The 20,267-nt window shown below is 39.7% G+C and overlaps 1 protein-coding gene across 1 annotated transcript in view; it reads left to right on the top strand.

Moving 5' to 3' along the window:
- Nucleotides 1-20,267, top strand: part of dscama (Down syndrome cell adhesion molecule a) — a 150,254-nt gene that overhangs the window by 11,804 nt on the left and 118,183 nt on the right. Inside the window, 2 exon segments of the mRNA XM_042499673.1 lie at nucleotides 17,232-17,549; nucleotides 17,684-17,833. Of these exon segments, the coding sequence (XP_042355607.1) occupies nucleotides 17,232-17,549; nucleotides 17,684-17,833 (468 nt within the window).

The raw sequence follows: 20,267 nt of genomic DNA, 5'->3' as shown, positions 1-20,267 counted from the left end.
TCAACTTAAAGTTCCTCTTCCAAGCCTTCTACTGGCTAATGTCCTGTCACAGGAGAATAAAGACAAAGACAGCCTTCTATCATTTAAAAAAAAATCTCCACACACTTGGAAGCTTCCTGTCCCAGTCTGACTCAGAAAAGCCACTCCATGCATTAATTTCCGGCAGTTTAGATTACTGTTATGCCCTCTTTGCTGGACTTCCCAAAATGACAGTTGGCAGGCTCCAACTCATTCAAAATGCAGCAGCGAGAGTGCTAACTGGGACTAGAAAAGTGGAACGTATAACACCTGTACTGAAAACACTCCACTGGCTGCTGGTACAGTACAGAATTGATTTTAAAATACTACTGCTTATCTACACGGCTTTAAATGGTATTGCTCCCAAACATATTTCTGACCTGATCACTAGTTACAGCCCAACTAGATGCCTCAGATCATCAAACATGGGTCAGCCAAATGTACCCAGGATTAAAACCAAATCAGGTAAAGGTGCATTTAGTCACTATGGTGCTGTTCTTTGGAACAAACTGCCTTACAACCTAAGATCTTCAGCAACTGTATACTATACTACTTTAAAAGCAGTTTCAAAACATTGCTTTTCTCCCAGGCTTATGGTAATTAACCTGTGTGTGTGTGTGTGTGTGTGTGTGTGTGTGTGTGTGTGTGTGTGCGTGTGTGTGTGTGCGTGTGCGTGTATGTGTATATGTGTTTGTCTTTGTGTGCGCCTGTTGTTGTCAACTGTTATGGCTAACAACATTCTGTTTATGTGTGTGCTATACATGGTTTGTTAAGAGGCTATTTTATTTATGCTTTACACCTGTATGCTTTTTATCATATTGTTTAATGTCTTCTGTTTTTTTTTTCTGTAGAGCACAATGAGTTAACCTGTGTATGAAGCGTGCTGTACAAATAAAATTTGTACAGCACGCTTCTAAAGTGGATGAGATGCGATTGAGGCTCACTCAGCAACGGTAAATCAGACTGCTCTGCAGACATCTTCACAGAGACATGGTTAACCCCTAACATCCCGGATCAAGCTATTGCACTGGATGGGCGGACCTTGTTCACAGCCAACAGGACACAAAACTCCAATGCAAAATAAAAAATGCACTGCAGGAATTGTATGATGCCATCAGCAACAACATGCCCAAACAACTGGATAGAATTTTCATTGTAGCTGGAGATTTTTATCAACTCATCTTTCAACTCCAATGATGTAGCAGGATTAACTGCAAGAATCTAGTAAAAAATGAGAAGAAAAAATACAAATTTTTATTATTACAAAAAATAATACAAAAACTTTGTATTACTAATTATGTATATTACTAAAATTATATTACAGGAAATAATATCATATATATATATATATGTATGTATGTGTGTGTGTGTGTGTGTGTGTGTCCTCCCTCTCAGCTCAACTGAGATCCACCTTCCCTCTCCTTCAGCAAGTTGTACTTGACTATATAGCATGCAGAGGTGACAGAGGAACTTTACTGAAATAATACATTTCTTCCACTCTCTAAAAGCATGCACAGTGTACATTGAGCTGCATTATACTACAAGCAATGTAGAACTGTTCAGACATGTAAATTAGCAACAAACAGCTCTAACTTAAAATGAATCTATCCATTTTTATCAGATGATATATTCCCTCCAACGTGTTTTGGGTCTATCTTTGGGCCTCTTACCAGTTGCACGTAGCTCCACTCTGAGTGTCCCAACCTGATTTCTAAGGCTTAGTAGACACCTTATGCAGGAACCTCATTTCCACCAATGGTATCCACAATCTCATTTTTCAGTCACTATCCAAAGATCATGACCATATAGGTGAGGGTCAGAACATTAATGGACAGATTAATCGAGAGCTTAGCCTTCCAGCTCAGCTCCCTCTTCACCACTATGTTGCGACACAACTCCTGCGTCATTGCTGACACCACACTTTCAACTTTGTAAAATGACAAGAGAAGAACTTAAGTTTTGCCAGTGTCCTTTCATTAGTATGATAGTAGTATTTATAGTTATATAAAAACCAGGGGGAACATTTAAAAATGCACTCAAAAGGAATAGTTTAACCTTCACTTGAAATATACTTATTTGGCTTCTTGCCAAGGGTTATTGTAGATGGTAGGGATTTTGCACAACCCTATCTGCAGGATAATATTTAGCTTGTTAGCTTAGCTTAATACAAACACTAGAAACGGGAGGAAACAACTTTTATGACTCTTTCCAAAAGTTAAAAAAAAAGATCTGCCCCTCAGCATCTCTAATGCTCATTAATTAACAGGTTATATCTCATTTTGTTTGACAAGGAAATGTCAAAACAACATGCACAATTTTGGCCAAGTGTGGTGACTTCCTGGAGCCTCTGTTGGTTTCCTGGCAACCTCAGAGTGATGATAAGACTCCAGCCTAAACTAAGCTAACTGGCTGCTGGCAGTAACTTCATAATCATATTCATCAGATGCAGATTTGTGATTTTTTTTTCTAAGGTGTCTACAGCAATGGTAGCTACTCTGTGAGACTGTACATATGTACAATAGCGCTTTGAGCTAAATGCTAACATTAGAATTGCTAACATAGCCTTCTGAAAATGCCTGCTAAGCAGTGTAATGTTTACAATGTTCACCACTGAAAGTAATAGTTGAGTCTGGCCAGAAATGGTAGACTGACACAGGCAATTCAAAGTGCTTTTCATAAAACATCAAAAGCAACAACAAAGTGCAAAAGAAACACATCATAAGATAACATTTACAATTATAAATTTTATTTTTATTTTATTTATTCAGCCATTATTTTACCAGGTCGGTCCCGCTGAGATACAATGACCTCTTTTTCAAGGGAAGCCTGGCCAAGACAGCATCCTAAGAAATGCCATTAAAGAGTTGAAGAATAGAAAACAAAAAACCCACAATATATTAAGACAGGTATAAAATAATAGAAAACAGTGCGGAGTAAGAAATTAATAAATATTTGAATTAATAAAAAACTAAACTTAAATAGAAAAATACAGAGTTGCAGCTGATGCGCAGTTTTTCCAGATTTGTTTGTTCCAGATTTATAGTGAATGTAAGCCAAAAGACCTGGGAGGTCTGGGTGGATCAGAGTGTAGCAGAAGGTCAGGAATGTGTTTAGGGCCCTAAACTATGCATTTTTTTATAAAACAAAAGTAGTATTTGGAAATGGATTCTCTGAGAGATGGAAAGCCAGTGTAAAGACCTCAGAACTGGAGTGATGTGATCCACCTTCTCTGATTTAGTGAGGACTGGAGCAGTAGCGTTCTGAATCAGTTACAGCTGTCTGATGGATTTTTTTTTTTTTTTTTGGAGAAACCCATAAAGACAATTAAAGTAATCAAGTCTTCTGAAGTTTTTCCAAATTCTGCTGAGACATAAACCCTTTCATCCTTGATATGTTCTAAAGGTGATAATAGGCTGACTTGTTAATTGTCTTAATATGGTTACTGAAATTTAGGTCTAAGTTCATGGTTACACCAAGTTATCTGGCTGTTTGGCTGTTCTGTGGTTTTAAAACTGCCAACTGAAACTGGGCGCTGACTTTATATCATGCCTCCTTGGCTTGAACAACCGTTATTTCAGTATTGTCCTAGTTTAATTGAAGAAAATTGATGCACATCAAATTGTTGTTTTGTTCAGTGCAGTGTTTAGTGGATATGTAAATCTGTGTGTTGTCTGCATAAGTGCAGTGCAATATTTTATGGTTTTCCATAATCTGAGCCAATGGAAGCATGTAGATGTTAAACAGAAGATGCCCCAGAATGGAGCCCTGAGGAACTCCGCATCTCATTCTTGTCTGCTGAAATGTTTTACCTAAAGACACAAACCTGCCCCTATCTGCATCTAAGTAGGAATTAACCAGTTAAGTACTGTGCCAGAAAGTCCCATCCAGTATTCCAGTTAGTCTAGTAATATAATGTGATTAACCATGTCAAATGCAGCACTAAGATCCAGCAATACTAAGACTGAAATTCTGCCATTGCCTGTGTTTAAATAAATGTCACTAAAGACCTTAATGAGAGCCCTCTCAGAAACAGTTATTTAGTGCCAAGAAGTTGTTCAGCTTTTGAAAAACAGCTTTTTCAATTATTTATACTCAAAAACTGGAGGTTTGATCTTGACCTATATTTGTTCATTAGTGTTATATCTAGATTGTTTGTGTGTGTGTGTGTGTGTGTGTGTGTGTGTGTGTGTGTGGTGTGTGTGGTGTGTGGTGTGTGTTGTTGTTTTTGTTTTTGTCGTTTTACAATAGCTTTATGACTGCAGTTTTTAACACTTCAGAGAAAAGGCATATGTACAGTGTGTATAAATTCTGAGGCCAAGCAATGTGAAACATTTTTGAAAAAGCCTTTTGGCAGATTGTCTAGGCAGCAAGATGAAGGTTTCAGATGTGGTTTAGTGTCCTCAAGGTTTTTTATGGTGTATTGGATAAATTGTGTCATGTTATTAATTTTAATTGGACACAGGGACAAAACAACTGGAGGTACTGAATGCTTGTCTAATTTTCTGTTGTGTAGCAGGTGTGGAAGAGAAAACCAAAATAAATAGTGTTTTCAGTTATACAACACTTTTTTAAAAATTAGCTCTGCACATTTGTGTGCACATATTAAGTGCTGTCAAAGAAAACACAGGAGTGATGTGAGGGAGCAACATCAGTGACCACAACCTTAGAAATGTTCAGGCTCCTGGAGATAATTAAGTTTAGTGTGTTGCGTGTGGGCTCAGTGACATTCTTAGTCAGTCCACAGGTGACCTGTTGATATTTAGGAACATAACTCGAGAGAGGGAATTCAAGAGCCACATATTTAAAGATACAATATTTCCATAAGATATTTGCTTACATTGAAAAGAATATCAGGCAGAATGGCAACTCCACCTCCTTTCTTTTGCACTTCAGCCTCCCTCAGATTACTGCAGTGTGGAGGCGGCTGGGCAATAATTACTGCTGAAATGTATTGACATTTAGATTGACTTAATTATGTCAAACAACAAAAATCTACCGAGAGTTTGGTTCTATGTTATGATTTGAATGCAGTATCTTGTATCAATTGATGGCCAGCCCAAACAGGCTGACAAGGTAGACTATAAATGTCCATGTACATAGGTGTGAGACAAAATATACAAATTATAAGAGACATGGTGTTAATTATATGCCTCCATATTTTTGCCTTGGTCCATTAAAAAAAAATTAATGGAAAAAACATGGGTAGAAACTTCTGGGAGAGCAACTGAGGAGGGATCCCTCTTCCAGGACAGAAAGAACATGCAATAGATATTGTGTTGTGCAACTAGCATAGCTTTCAACCCGATTCAGTAGAAAACTTGATTATATTTAATTAGTTTGCAGCTTTAGCTCAGAGTAATTCAAGAAGATTTTGATGTCATGGGCAAAAGATCTTATGCAGTGTAATGTGTTAGAGGACAGGCATACATTTCCACAGTATGTTATGGGTTTAATTGGCTCTGTAATACAATATGTGAGTGAACCTCTGTGGCTCAAGAGCCTGGAATCTAACCAGCTTCACCATCAAGCTCTGATTCATCCTTAGATATTCATGTGGAAGAATATTAGCATTTATCGGGAACATCCTGTCATGTCAATGCTGTGTCACTTTGGAAGGCTAATAGAGCATTAAAATGTCTCATATGTTGTTTTTTTCCCTCTTTCTCTTAATGTGCCTTTGCCTGTTAGCTTCAGTGGCAGCAGCTAGAGTTTCTTGACTCACTCACAGGTGTTTCTCTGCTTCACTCCTCCACCGTTTCTCTTATTTCTTTCTCTCCCTCTGTCTCAGTCAATTTGCAGTACTTGTCTACCTTGGTTGATGTAAATGAGTATGGTCTTCAGAGTGTCCAGTAGCTATGTGTGAACTCATTCCTTTGTGTTCGCGCTCATGTAAATGAGCGTTCATATGCATCACCTAACCCACTACACGGTGACTCTCATCTCACCCTCCAGAGAGTTGACATCAGAGGAGGCTATCATTGGTTTTACATAGCGCCTGCATGACACTGAGCGCACTGCTCAACATTATTCATGAGGGCAAAATTGGAGGCAATGATTTAGGAGAGTGAGGGGACCCTGTTCTCAGATCAGTGCATCTTGGATCAGTATTGCACTTCTTTTTACCGATTATTGTGTATGTCCCTAGGGCAGGAGAGGACGGGGTGGAGGCTGTGGGGGTGAGGGGGGCTTAGATGCTTACTCACTGTCATCATGAGACCATCCTGTCCTCCACCCCATCTCCACCCCTCCCTATCCCTCCCCCTTTTGCAATCCCCCAGCCTCCACTCTCTCCTCCCTAGGCAGTTTCTGCAGAGCTCTGCCTTAATTACCTGCATGGCCTGCCATGAGCTGTCAGTGTGGCTCTGTGCTTGTTTGCCCCAGTGGAGTTGCTCTAATGTCTTGCTGCCCTGATGCCCACTGTAGCACCACAGAGATCTGTGACCTGGTGAAGGCCACACCGTGGCTGAGAGCCAACTGGACGCTCATGTTTAAACATATCAGTGGTATTGGGCAGAGCAGACAGGTAGTCGCTAAAAGCTAATTCAGTGTGATAAAATCAGAAGAGAATGGGTTGATATCAGCATGTTGCTGCAGAAAATAAAACACTCAAACAAAACATTATGAAATGATGTAAAGTACTTTTTTCTTTTGGTATTTCAACAAGAAAATAAGAGGCTTGCGAGCACATTGGTCTCATGTTGATTAATGGTGTTTGGTTTAGGTAAACACAGGCAAGCTCCTGACACATCAGAGGGCTAATGCACAGGCTAATGCATAGGCCTATTTATGTTGTGTGTTAGTGGGACCTGTATTGATCAGACATTTACTTAAATAAATTGCCTGTGTGATTTGGAAGCAACCACTGATTGGCATTGTCAGAGTGGAGGTTTATGGGTCTGACTGAACACACAGCACAGGGACAATTAAAGTCTAGTTTGTTTATTAATTGCGATAAGAAATATCATTGAGTATCTTTGCAGCTGGTGCCTTTTCTTCCAGAATTCTCTGTGATAGTGGCAGGCAACCCACTACCATTACTGGCTGCATTGACTCCTCATTGTTTCCACTGTCAACCAAGCCCATGTCTGCCTGTATGTTTGCAGGCTTCTAGACATAAATGCTCATCCCCCACATCCCTCTGACACGCCCGTGTGCACTCTCCTTGACCGAAGCGTGTCTGGTGCCCTTGAGCTCCAAGTGCAGCAGCAGATGCTCCACAATGGGAAGATTGCATTAGCAGTCACCTGCAATCCATGGTTAGAGGCTTCAGCAGGCCCTGCCACCAATAAGTGCTGACATCTGGGACTGTGCCAAGAATTATTTCACACAGCAAGAGGAAGGGACCCACTTCACTAACCAAACAGGACCCCACCTTCCCGCCCCTCCCCTGAGCTTTGCTAAGACTAAAAACAGAGGAAAAAATTATACATGTGTGAGATCCATTATTGAACAATATCACCTTTTCTTCTTTTTGGTTTTAGCTCATAGAAAACTGATGTCGATTAAGACAGGCTCTGGCAGAGGCAGCCATATAATGACTGAGAGTATGTGCGTGTGTGGGGGCATGATACGCTTGGGAGTGTGTTGGTGTTCAGAATAATACTGTAATGGTATGTGTGTGATGCCAAAACCGTATCAAGAAGACTGACATAGAATGTCTTGAAGGATTTATACAGTTTGTGCATTTGTGGAATAAAGAATAAAAACAAGAAAGCAGCAATGTGTTTTATCCAAAATCTCTGGACATAAGAACAAACTTTAAATAAAAGGGAGGGAAGAAGCAGTCCAGTCATAGTCTTTGGGTCCTTTTGAGTGGCAACATCTCAAGAACATAATTCATTTTAAAGTAAGATTCAGAAAAGCAGCACTATCAACAGAGACAGAAATCCTTTGAGATGTGGACCAAAGCGTTGCAGACTGCAGCTCTAATCTGCCAACCAGGCTGACGGCTGACCGACTATTGATAGGGTCCACATAAATCTTTCATGTCTCGTTTTAAGATTCAGCCCGCTCTTTTTTGATCTTACTCCTGTATTCCCAGTATTATCAATCAATTCTCAAAATTGTGCCCCTTTAGTCTGCAAAAACTGAGTTACATATCTCTGAGATGTGCATTTGTATGTGTTACATCTTACTATTTGATGACAGCAACGTTAATGAGATTATAATTTAATGGTGCTGTACACAAACACACTTGATGACAGCCAGCAGCCACCCACATACTGTCTCCTTTGCTTGCAAGCGAGCATTATGATAAATTGGGCTTGTTTGTCTTGGGCTATTATTTACAACTGAATATTCATATAATGTCCCCCCAAAATACAAATTCTGTTCATGTAATTTCTGCTTTATTAGATTATTCTCAGTGTAGAGTCAAAAGACATATTCTGAAAGGAGTGTCTACCATTAAACTGATTTCACAGCATTTTTTGGACCAATGGTCCAAGTAGGGTAATGTGTCATAAAGGAGGATTTTTTTAAAAATCAAATCCTTTGACCCAACAGCACCATGTTGTTCTTGCAACAGGACACAGCAGAGTATACGCGTTGCATACATTTCCTTCAGTACTTTGATTTCAGGCTGCACTGCTTTAGCTGCAGGGACTTGTGATGATGAATGCAGCTCAGCAGAGTCGGTAAGCAGGCAGCTGAGAGCAGTATGACTTTCTCTCTGGCTCTCTCCTTTTGCGTGCATTGTGTTTTGTTTTTTTTTTCAGCTACACCTTGTGTAAAGGTGGAGCAAGTCAGGATGTAACAGACAGGGTCATAGGAGCATGAAGGAGAGATGAAGGTTAAAAAGGAATACGGACAAAGCAGGGCAGAGCTTCTCCAAGAAATAGAATGAAGAGAAAAGGAACAAGGGAAAAAAGAAAGTATCCATTCTAAAGAGGTTGTGGAATAGAACTGAGATGGAGCATGCCTCTAACTTCTATCATGGCATTTCGCGACCCTCCTGCTTTTTTCTTTCATTCACTTTCAGTCCCTCACTGTTAATAACAGCCTGCGTGTTACTGGCTACAGTTACAAGCACACCAATACTACCCTATTATTCTTAATATGACAATATTTGGGATTGGGGTCATATGATGTAGGTCATATAAACGGTGTATTATGTTAAATATTCAGAATGAGGCCATTTTTGGAATTTAGCATTTTGTGATTAAGACACAGGGATATGTTGGTATTATTTGGATTTTAGGAGCATTATTTGGGCATGGATACAGCACATTTTGAATATGCATCTGAACTGGAGTTTTTACTTCAGTTTGTGACACACGGCCTCTCGTCTGTCTACAGTTGTCTCTGTGTGTTGTCATGGATACGATGTACACGAACCAACTCGCCAGCAGTTTGCAGAGCTGTGAGGTAGAGATGCATGCAAAATAAAATCCCATATTTGTGGTCAGAAGGAGAATCACACCTGCTTTCAAAATTTTTGAAAGACTTGGATATCAACAGGTTTTTGGATATGTGCAGATATTGCAGCATCAACCTTTTCAAGAAGGTGAAGGAAAGAAAGAGAGAGTCAAACAAGTCCACCGCCAGGAGAAAACTGTGAAAATGTATTATTTTAATACAAAGAAGCAAAATGACAAGCACCTCCAGTTGTTCTACTTCTCCATATTTTGACGTGATAAACAACATGTTGGGGCACATTAATCAGAGTCTTTGGAGTGTAGAATATTCATTTTCATTGCACATGTACACAACTTAGTTGGAATATTGTCTTTTTTGAAATAAGGGTAAAAACCATACTATTTTGTGCATGTAAACGTACTCACTCTTGGAGTATGCTCCAGCTAGCCTGCCTCCCCATTAAAGCCTGGCTCTCACATTTTCATTGGCACTGCACATTACAATAACAACAACAACAACAACAACAACAAAAGAACACTCCCATTTAGGGACGGGCAATATATTGCATATACTCAATGAAATGCGGCTAGATAATGTGGGATATAAAAAATGACTTTATCACGAACATCAGTTATGAACTTTCATGTCATGTTTTTTTTAACCCCCTCTCACAAGATTTGCTTTGGAAGTTCACTTCTCTCGCTCTTTCCTATGGCTCTTTCCTTCACAAACACACACACACACACACACACACATACACACATGCACGCGCACACACACACACACACACACACACACACAAAGACACATGACATGTCACATACACTCATCTACCCATCCAGACCCCTTTTTTTCGAAGTCTGAGCAGGTAAAATGTGCATTTTTGCTTCTGTAGGACTCCAGATCATTACTATTAAGTTGCCTTTTGCAACCACAGAGCACCACTGTGACAAATATCAGTAATATATGAACTTAAGAGCTGTAAGTTTCCTGCTCCTACTGAATAAATGCTCACGTTTAAAGACACAGTGGTAATAGTCACTTTCTTCTACCTGCTAACAGCTTCAAATCCACAGCAAAACTGCTAACAGCTTCAAATCCACAGCAAAACTACTTCTGACCTTAGACAAGCTTCAAAATGCTTCAAAATAACTTAATCATTTTGTTCAACTTTAACATAACAGTAGTTCATTTAATATTTCCCCTTTTTAGCACTCTGCAGCACTTAAAGAGATTTCAGAATATTGAGATATACTGTATGTTGTGTATCGTGAGAACCTAGAAAATGTTGCAAAAATATTTTGAAGCCACATTGACCAAGAAGCAACCAATGCTGAAAAATTAAGCCAATGGAGAAGTGTGAAAAAGTTGTTTGAATGGCCACTTGAGGCTGGCTTTAAAACAGAGTCAATCCAACACTTTCTTATTCCAAGTGGTTGCTGCTTTGTCAGTGGACTTCTGCATCTACATATTATGCTGTAACTCTAGGTATCCTGTGTCTGCTCTTTAAGTCTTGGGATGCCTCTACCAATGCCAGAGTGTCAACAGAAGTACATGGTGGAATTATGCTACAAAAACACATGGCAACGAACACCAGGATGTTAACCAAAGCACATGCTTAAAATTAGGCATAACGAGGGCATAGAATTATGGGTAGGAGGCAAATTTTAAGGTGTAGATAAAAAAAAAAACCACATTCAGATGGGAAGCAAAAACAGATCTCTCGGGTGAAAGTCAGAGGTTTGTTGGATTCATCCATCGGCCCTCCTGCCCACCACATAGGGACCTTGGTGCTCTTTATATTACATCTTTACCAGCAGCACTCAACCTGACGCCTTGGCCTATCATGCAGACATGGCACGTTGCGTCTGGCCACATTATCAGCTGACTTCGCCAGTAGTGTATCATAGAGCCGCAAAAGGTGGTTTTGGTTTCAGGATCTTTGGCCAAAATCACTGCAAAAGCAACAATATTTGACGACCTCGAAATGAGAATGGACTGAATCCCAACAGCCACCTATGTTAAAATGCCTGACTTAACAGCAGAAATAAACAAATTTACAGCCTGGTACCAAAAACTTTTGTCTCTGTGGCTAATTTCGACATCCATGACAACTGTACAGGGGTTGAAGTTTTATATAACTTAGAGGTTTACTTTTCATTAGGCCTTAATGTTATGCATATTTAAGGGAGGGGGGGGCTTTAGTGACAGGCTGTCTGTGAGGCGTCGCTACAGTCTGTGAGTCAGATTGACTCCTCACTCCTTCACATCTCCACCCTCTTGTCCAAATATGGTCTCTTCTGGCTCCAAAAACAACAAGATGGCGATGACTAAAATGCCAAACTCGAGGCTTCAAAATGGCAGTTACCAAACCAACAGGCGATGTCAAAGTAGCTACGTCCAATATACAGTCTATGATACTGCCCAGGCCTACTCCCACTGCACCTATCTGAGCTGTTAGGTTCTTCAGGCTTTTGCATTCACCAGCCTTTTTAATCTGAAGAAACCAACCACGCAGAAATAGGTGGTGGTGGGGGCCTCAGCAGTCATGAGGCAGCCTCTCTCCTCTTGTCACCTTTCAAACACACTCAGACCAGAGACTGCAGGATGGCTGTTTGTTCTGGTCCACAGTGTCAGATGCGACAACTGCCTTCACGCTGTGAAAACCTCCTGTTCTCTTTCCACCATTCACACAGACACAGCCTGGAAACTCTGTTTAAGACTTATTATTTCTTATTTTGAGGGTGGTGTTCAAATACAAATGAGGCCTTATTATTGGATACATTAAGATACACATATTAGCATTGCATGTCCCCACATTTAAACAAGAGTAGTTCACTGTGTTTTATTGGGCTTTAAAGTAAAATAATAGATCTGTTTGTGGAACAAAAACTGATAATGAAGAAACTGAAGGTGAACACCACATTTTCAAATGCAACACATATAACATTTATATGAAGTACCACAGCACACAACTGATTAATACAGCCATACTTCATTAACAAAACATTACAGTCTGAATGTCAAACACACAAATACTTGTTTTGTAGCATGTGTAGTGTTTGTCACTACACATTTTATATATTTGCATTATTTTTTAAGAACTACAAAGAGCCTTTAGATTCAACAGTTTTTGATATATTGATATTCAAAATCAAAATTATAAAAATCTGGTACTGCATATTTTTGTATAGACGATAAAGTGTATTGTTAATTACCTGAAACTGACCTGTAACAGTCATTTGTGTGTGTGTGTGTGTTTTCAATAAGAACTCTCTGTGAGATCATCATCATCTTGGTGGCAGATTTTCCTACTTGAGAAAACCGCTGTCAAGCTGTTTATCTGTTAATCTGTTAATTAGCCTTTGAGTTAAGTAATTAATGTATCACTATGGATAGTGAGCCATTTAGAATGGGAATATTTTTATCTTCTCTTTATGTTTTTTGGCATTCTCACTGCTATTTGTTTGGCGTATGCACTTTGTTAATGCCGCTACATTAGTGACACTTATTAGATCATCATTTTGAGAAAATAGAACCCATGCTTTCTTTGCACCATATTTAAAAGAACCCTTCTAAACTGATGGTTGGTTGGTCTCTGAGTAACTCGGTTAAAAGCTATTTGGGAGCAAGCAGTTGAAGCACAAAGAACACAGGTTTTAAATTTTTTTTTAAAAAGTGGATTTATTTTCACAAATAAAATAGATTTAACAAAGCAAATTAGCGCTAGAATGCTTTCAAAGAGGTCAACAAAATATACCTCTACAGAAAAGGGTTAGGGTTAGGGTATATAAATCATATAAATGTGTGGATAATTATATATATATATGTATATACTGATCAGGCCAAATGACACACACAGACAATAACTAAAACTAACACAGACAAACTCTGATACCCCCCATGATGTCAGAGGTCTTGGTTCAGTCCATGAGATAGCCTTCAGCATTTAAGCCAGGCTCCACCCTCAGCCCCATCTTTTGCCTGACTCAAACAGAAGGTGAACACAGCTGAACCCAGTTAGCTCATGTATGAATAACAAAAACAAAAACAAAAAACAATACGACACTGTGCACACTTCGTCTAGAAAACAGTGTGTTGTCAAGGTTCAAATAAATAAATTTTAATCTAAATAAACTGGGTGTTGCACATAATTTAGATGACTGCAAATGAAAGGTAACTGAACCTGTGGTCGTGGTGTGGGTGAATGTGCGAATCAGTCAACCTTTTGTGTGGCTGTGGGCACGGCTATCACAGGAAAGTATTTTTACACATGCAGAGAAATTTTAGAAGTCATGTGATGATACATCAATAAAAGCTGATGGTTATTTGTCTGCGTATCAACTAAAATGGGAAAAACTGTCACAATGTGCAAACAAAATACAACCTCACACATGCACAAACACAAGTATGTGTGTTGCCAAGCCTAGTCACCACAACATGTGTTTCTCAGGACATTACTGTTCGCAGGTTACTCATTCATTGCAAAGATGTCACCTGGTTGTTTGGCTCTCTGATAAATGTTTTGTGGTAACTATTGTTACGTTTTATCATTGCCAAACTGGCAATCAAAAAAAACCTAAAAAAAACAAAACAAAACAAACAAAAAAAAACCCTCCATAACTGTCATGGCATGGTTCCTCCACCTTTTCCTCCTCCTGCATAAGAAACAACAGTCTTGTAGCTGTTGACAACTACAACTGCTCACCCCTCAACACCTCCAGGCCGGGTCCTCAGAGTACTGCATGTGTGAAGTGAGTGCAGCCACAAATGTGTGGAAACATGTGTAAGCTGTGGCGTTTGTTTATCGTAACAGGTTGAACAACCAGTGAACAGAAGTGGCCGGTGATTTGAGCGCGCTCATTAGGAATTTATGAAGCGCTAAAATGTTTGGTCTCGGGGGAGGGGGGATTGGCAGCTGTCGCACAGGCGGGCTGGTGACAGGAGCTGAAAGCTCACATTAGAGAGAGCACAGACTGCAGAGATATAGCAGAGACACCTGTAATACTCACAGTAGGACTTAGACTGTAACCCACAGTGTCAGTTTGTGACCTTTGTGACCGGTGTCAGACCTAGATCCATACTATAGCTTTCGTTTATTCATATGTGGAATTACCAAATTAGCTCTTTACACTATACACTTAGTTGCCAGTTTATTAGGTACACCTAGCTAAAACTAATGCAGTATAACACATACTGTATAAATTTAGCCTGCCCTAATTGATATTTCCTACCTGTATCATGTTTAGTAATGCAATAAACATGCTTGAGTGTGGTTATTAGTTATGTTCTGCACATCTTGTAGTGTTTGTGTTGCTTCTCACTTTGGCAAATAGTTGAGGGTGTTTTCTTAACTTGATTGTGTTGGGGTTTTTTTTGTCTTTCAGCATGGTTTGGCATGTGGAAAAAAATGTGTGGAAATGAGCAAAAGGGTATTAAAGTCATTGGCATGAATCTTATGAATTTTGCATAGAAATTCCAGCTTCAACTTTAGCTAACCACAGCACACATGTTTCAGGGTAATTGCTAGAGGAAAGGACATACTATGTGTGTATATCTATGTGTGTGTGTGTGTGTGTATGTGTGTGTAAGACAACACATAACATTTTCTCCACATCTCAAACAACAGGAGAAATATTAAAAACAGAGTGGATGTGTTAAACAGGTACTCCACCCTTGCTTGGGATCCAGACAGTGTGCATCGCCTGGCTTTGTGCCAACAGTGTGGCTTACCATTCCAGCAGAGAGTGGCATTGTCAGGCTTTATCTGGGACACTAACTTACTACAGTGGAAGTTCATCACATTGCATGGACTTGCTTCAATAGGTTAGATGACTTGGAAACATCCTCTGCTGCACACAGTGTACATGAACATGATAACTGACTGCAGACCAGCTTTTAGGGCCTTTTTTGACCATTATCCACATTGTAATTATGGAAACTGATTCTCAATGAGTTTTTGGCACCAAAGATACAGTATGATTGTTATTGTACAATGATAGATGACTTAGTCCAAACAAATTCATTATGTCTTCACTGAATCTAGTCTTTAATTCGTTATCATCCTGCAGTCTTCCTCAGAAGAGTCACGTGATGTTGCTGTGACATGTGTTATCAGCTGTTTAGGAGCAGGCGTGGTCGACCTGTCTGGTCCTGACAGCTGATAACACTGCAGGATGATAGCATTCGAAACATGTCAAGGTAAAATTTAACACTCTTTAATACTTGTCTGTCATCAAGAAACAAAGTAAAAACTAGATAGATTACTTATTTAGATCAAAGATGAAATCTCGTAAAAGGAACAGAAGCTAAGACAGCTTTTAATTGTGATAAAAGAATAGATGCAGATTAGTTTGTAAAAAGAGAATGTGTGGATGTTTGGCTGTGGCTTGCTCATACTCTATGACTATCATACATGTACTATTTATGTTTATTTATGTTTTAGTTACTTAAACTGGGATAATGATGGGTTTTTCCTCCTCTTTAGAATTCCAATACCTTCATTGGGTTGTGTTTGATTTTGTGAGCTTTTTGGTTAGTGCCCAGAAACAAAGGTGATGTCATCAAATGTTGTGTTATGTTCAACAAACAGTCCAAAACGTTATATTGTAGCCACTATTCATTTTGCCTACCCAATTGTAGACATGCAGTAAATCAGTGTTGGAGAATCAGTGGAGAATTGGGACTCTTGTGCATTTTAGCCCACACAGTCTGTAAATACTTATCACTATGTAAAACCCACACCTATCCCTGACTGATCACAAGTTATTCGACCTCATTCTATATTTCTTTATTGACACTTTCACTGCATGGTTTTTCAAGACATTCCACAATGATGGTTAATGTATTGTTTTGTCAAATATATAATGTGCGCTTTTTAAATGTAAATATTCAAGGTTAAGGGGAGGTATTTATGAAATCTATGTCTTATCTATAGCCTATATACTGATTTATTGAAATTAACGTTGATGCATCTAGCATTAGTCTGCATCATTGGCAAATGGCAAAAAATTACAAAATCAGTGAAGGACATTAGAAACTATAAAATTACAATATGAGGCTGAGGTTCAACCTACATTTTCCTCCTAGGGCATGGGCCTGTTACTGTGATAGCAAAGTCTGTTTAGGTGTGTGTTTGCAGAGTGTTGTCCGTGTGGTGTATATTGAAAATACAGTGCTTTCAGTGGATTTTTTTAATGCTTACTGTGCAATTGTCAGGTTGCTGCCACTGGGATTTTTGAAGTAGCCTCTCTAATGACAATGTTCCCTGTACGATCAGCTCCATTCGTAATGTGTTTTATCATCAGTTATTTTGGTCACTCTCAAACACTCTCGGCTCCCTTCTCAGCAGGACACAACCCTTAAGCTGAATGAGGGCACACACACACACACAAACACACATTGACATGGTGCATGTTTGGGCAAGACTGGTATAGACTGGTCGGCCCGTTTCTCTCTCACTCTTCTAGCTCTGTTATTTCACATCCATTGCTGCTCTCTCAGAGCTTTGCTGCAATGTCTCTTCACAGACAACAAGAGACACACTCCTGCAGCCTTCCTCCTCTGCAGTGAGCATGAACACAATGGTCAACCAGGGAAAAACCCACTCGGCCTACATTAAAAGAAAAATACAGATGCAGGATAGAACAATGCTCTCAGAAATGAGAGTTATTCTGTTACCTGGTGGAGTTTAACAATAGTGGGTACAAGGTTAGGGTTTTTACAGTTGAATTATTTAAGGACACCTGCCTTATATTGTTCAATTTTTAAGTAAAGGAAGTAAAAAAAAACAAAAAACAAAAAAAAAAACCCTGTGTCTTACATTTGTGTTTTTGATCTCATTTTTCTTCCTGCAGTTTTCTGTGAAGATCTACGTTCCAGCTTATATTTTGTCAATGCATCTGTGCAAGAGGTAGTGTTTGCCAGCACCACAGGGACATCTGTGCCCTGTCCTGCCACAGGCGTACCCCCTGTCTCACTGCGCTGGTACCTGGCCACCAGTGAGGAGATATATGATGTGCCAGGGATCCGCCATGTGCACCCCAATGGCACCCTTCAGATCTTCCACATCCCCCCTTCCAGCTTCAGTAAACTCATTCACGACAACACCTACTATTGCACAGCAGAGAACCCCTCAGGGAGAATCAGGAGCCAAGATGTCCACATTAAGGCTGGTCAGTTTCTCTGCTTATTTACATTTTGGATTTGTTGCAAACAATAATGATCCATTATGAGGAGTAGCTTGTCCCAGCTCAGTTTTAGCAGAATTCTGTCTTTTACACAACACCTCTCTTTCCCCTCCTTCCAGTCCTACGAGAGCCCTACACTGTCCGGGTGGAGGACCAGAAAGCCATGAGAGGCAATGTGGCGGTCTTCAAGTGCATTATCCCTGCCTCAGTGGAGGCCTACATCACTGTTGTGTCCTGGGAGAAAGACACAATGTCAATCAATTCTGAAAGTAAGTCATAGCATCTTCCATTTCTTCCTTTCTCCATGTGAACATATATGGTCATTTCTAACATGGCATCAGTGTGTAGTTACTGATGAAGATCTTGTGTGCCTCTTTGCTGAGTTGTGATGAGCGTTGTGACAGCAGAGGTGAGTGTGTGGTCTGAGCTACACAAATGCCCTCTTGTACCAACCAACCAGGCACACTGTGTGTGTGTGTGTGTGTGTGTGTGTGTGTGTGTGAGTGTGTGTGTGTGAGTGTCCATGTCTGTCTGACCCAATGACAGTGAGGTCCCACTCCTCTTCCTCTGCCTGGTCTTCCACAAGAGCGCAGGCTGCCAGCCATGTCACTTTGTTTCAGTGTATTGACCCTTTTCTCTGGCTGATAGGAGGCACTGCAGCACTCCGATCATTCAAATCACTTAAATGGATGCTCGCCCGCATGATTGTTTCCCAGCCCTGGGGGGCAAATTCACTTTATGTGGGGCATTTAGCAAACTCAATAGACAAGAGCTAATGCCATTTAGCTTTTGGATGGAGGGCAAATGCTGGCTTGTGACTGATTTTTCATTGTTGTTGTTGATGTTAAACATTGGTCTGCTGAGGCGAAATTGCCATATTGAAACCTATTGCAATCTCTTCATTGTCCATAGCTGGATTTGCCGCAAGCCTGTTTTCAGATATGGGTATATACAAGGATGGAATATGGACTGTAGGTTTTCCCATTTTTTAATACATTTGTGTGGACATTTTGCACTTATCACTGAATTGTTAAATTGTTTTACAGTCAGGCTGCAAGGTTTGACTGGATATTTTGGAATGCTGGATCTTTTAGAGAACAGAAATTGTTTCTTCACTGTCAAAACAACTGTTTATTTTGAGCTGTGAAAATCATCACATCTGTAGCCATCAGCCATGTAAACGCTGTCAGAAAAATCATCCAGCCACCAATCCACTGCTCTTCTCCAAGCTAAATAATGGATGACGGAAGCCTATGAATCCATGAGCAAATGGTCTTTATTCACGTCTCAGTGCACGCATCCTACCGACGCACCGTCCATTCCCCTCATCCTCTACTACAAATACTTTAAGTGCACTGTGTGTGCTTGGGTGTGTGTGTGTGTGTGTGTGTGTGTGTGTGTGTGTGTGTGTGTGTGTGTCCTTGTCTGTGAGACTATGTGCACACTAACTGACAGCTCAATGCAAGATGGCTTAACCCCCCACCTCGCTGACCGAGCTGTGACGTTTTAATCTTTAATGAATAAAAAATAATATCAACACTTGGACTTCAAACAAAAAAGCTTGTGAAATATAGCTTTTCTGTCTTTGACATGAATAATTGAACTGGCTCTTCAGTTTGGAAGGTGTAGCATGATGTGCAGCGCCCATCAGACAGGCTCTCTGGAAGTCTCACTGGACTTGGACCTTTTTGAATTGTTGCAGGGTAGACTAACAAAGCATCACTTAAAGAGTCCTGTGGTCCTTTGTAGAAGAATGGAAAATTATGATGAAAACTGCATTCAGTCAGGACATCCAATAAAAGGAACAGTGCTTCATAGCTGTGTCTGATAAAGTGGTTCTATGTTGGCCTGGGGTTTTAAAAAAATAGGTAGAAAATACCAGTTCATGCTCCCGACTCTTTAACTGAATTAAACAGGAAAAAAAATACTATCTGCTAATGAGGCAGCGCAGTTTCATTTTTGAATGTATTTGTCCTTACATTTCTATCATGAGACTTTTTAACCAGCAGGTTTGCTTAAGAAACAAGTAATATTTCACAGAAATGAACACATTTCCACCCATTATACTAGAATGAACTAAATCACTTGTTAATTAAGAAGGATATTGTTTTGTATTTTATCTCGTCAATGACATGCCCAATAGTGTGGAAGCAAGGATTAGGCTAAACTCTCGTTAGCAATGCCCACACAGCTAAACAGATCCGTGGACTTATGAATCAATAAAATCACTTCTCTAACTGTGATTAGAATACAAGTAAAGGTACAGAGTGGAATAATGTCTGGGTTTAAACTGTGAACAGTTTCTCTGAGCTGTGACTAACTGTTATTGTATTAAACTAAATAAAATGATTGCAAACATTCATTTAGTATCAAGACAAGTTGAGGGAATGCATCGATTGAAAAGCTGCAAACTGTCCTGACTAAGCCGATTTCTCTTATTGTTTAGAGAGGGGAGCCGATCAAGACCAAGTCTGATTGTGATGCATTTACTACAATTAATGAACACAAAAGAGGGAATCTGTCAGCTCCTAAAGAAGGCCCATTGTCAGGAGAGATGAAAATGGCGCAGTTGTTTCATGGTGCCACATATACATACTGTATTCACAGCGTTACTGATTTACTTTATTGACAATACAATATTTGCATGATATATGGTAAATGTGTTGTTATTTCATTGTAATATCTTACTATTTCTTACCGGTA

The sequence above is a fragment of the Plectropomus leopardus genome, chromosome 13, assembly GCF_008729295.1.
Source record: "Plectropomus leopardus isolate mb chromosome 13, YSFRI_Pleo_2.0, whole genome shotgun sequence".
Classification (NCBI taxonomy): Eukaryota; Metazoa; Chordata; class Actinopteri; order Perciformes; family Serranidae; genus Plectropomus; species Plectropomus leopardus.
Note: the sequence above shows the minus strand (reverse complement) of the source record. Positions and strands in the feature narration are given on the sequence as shown.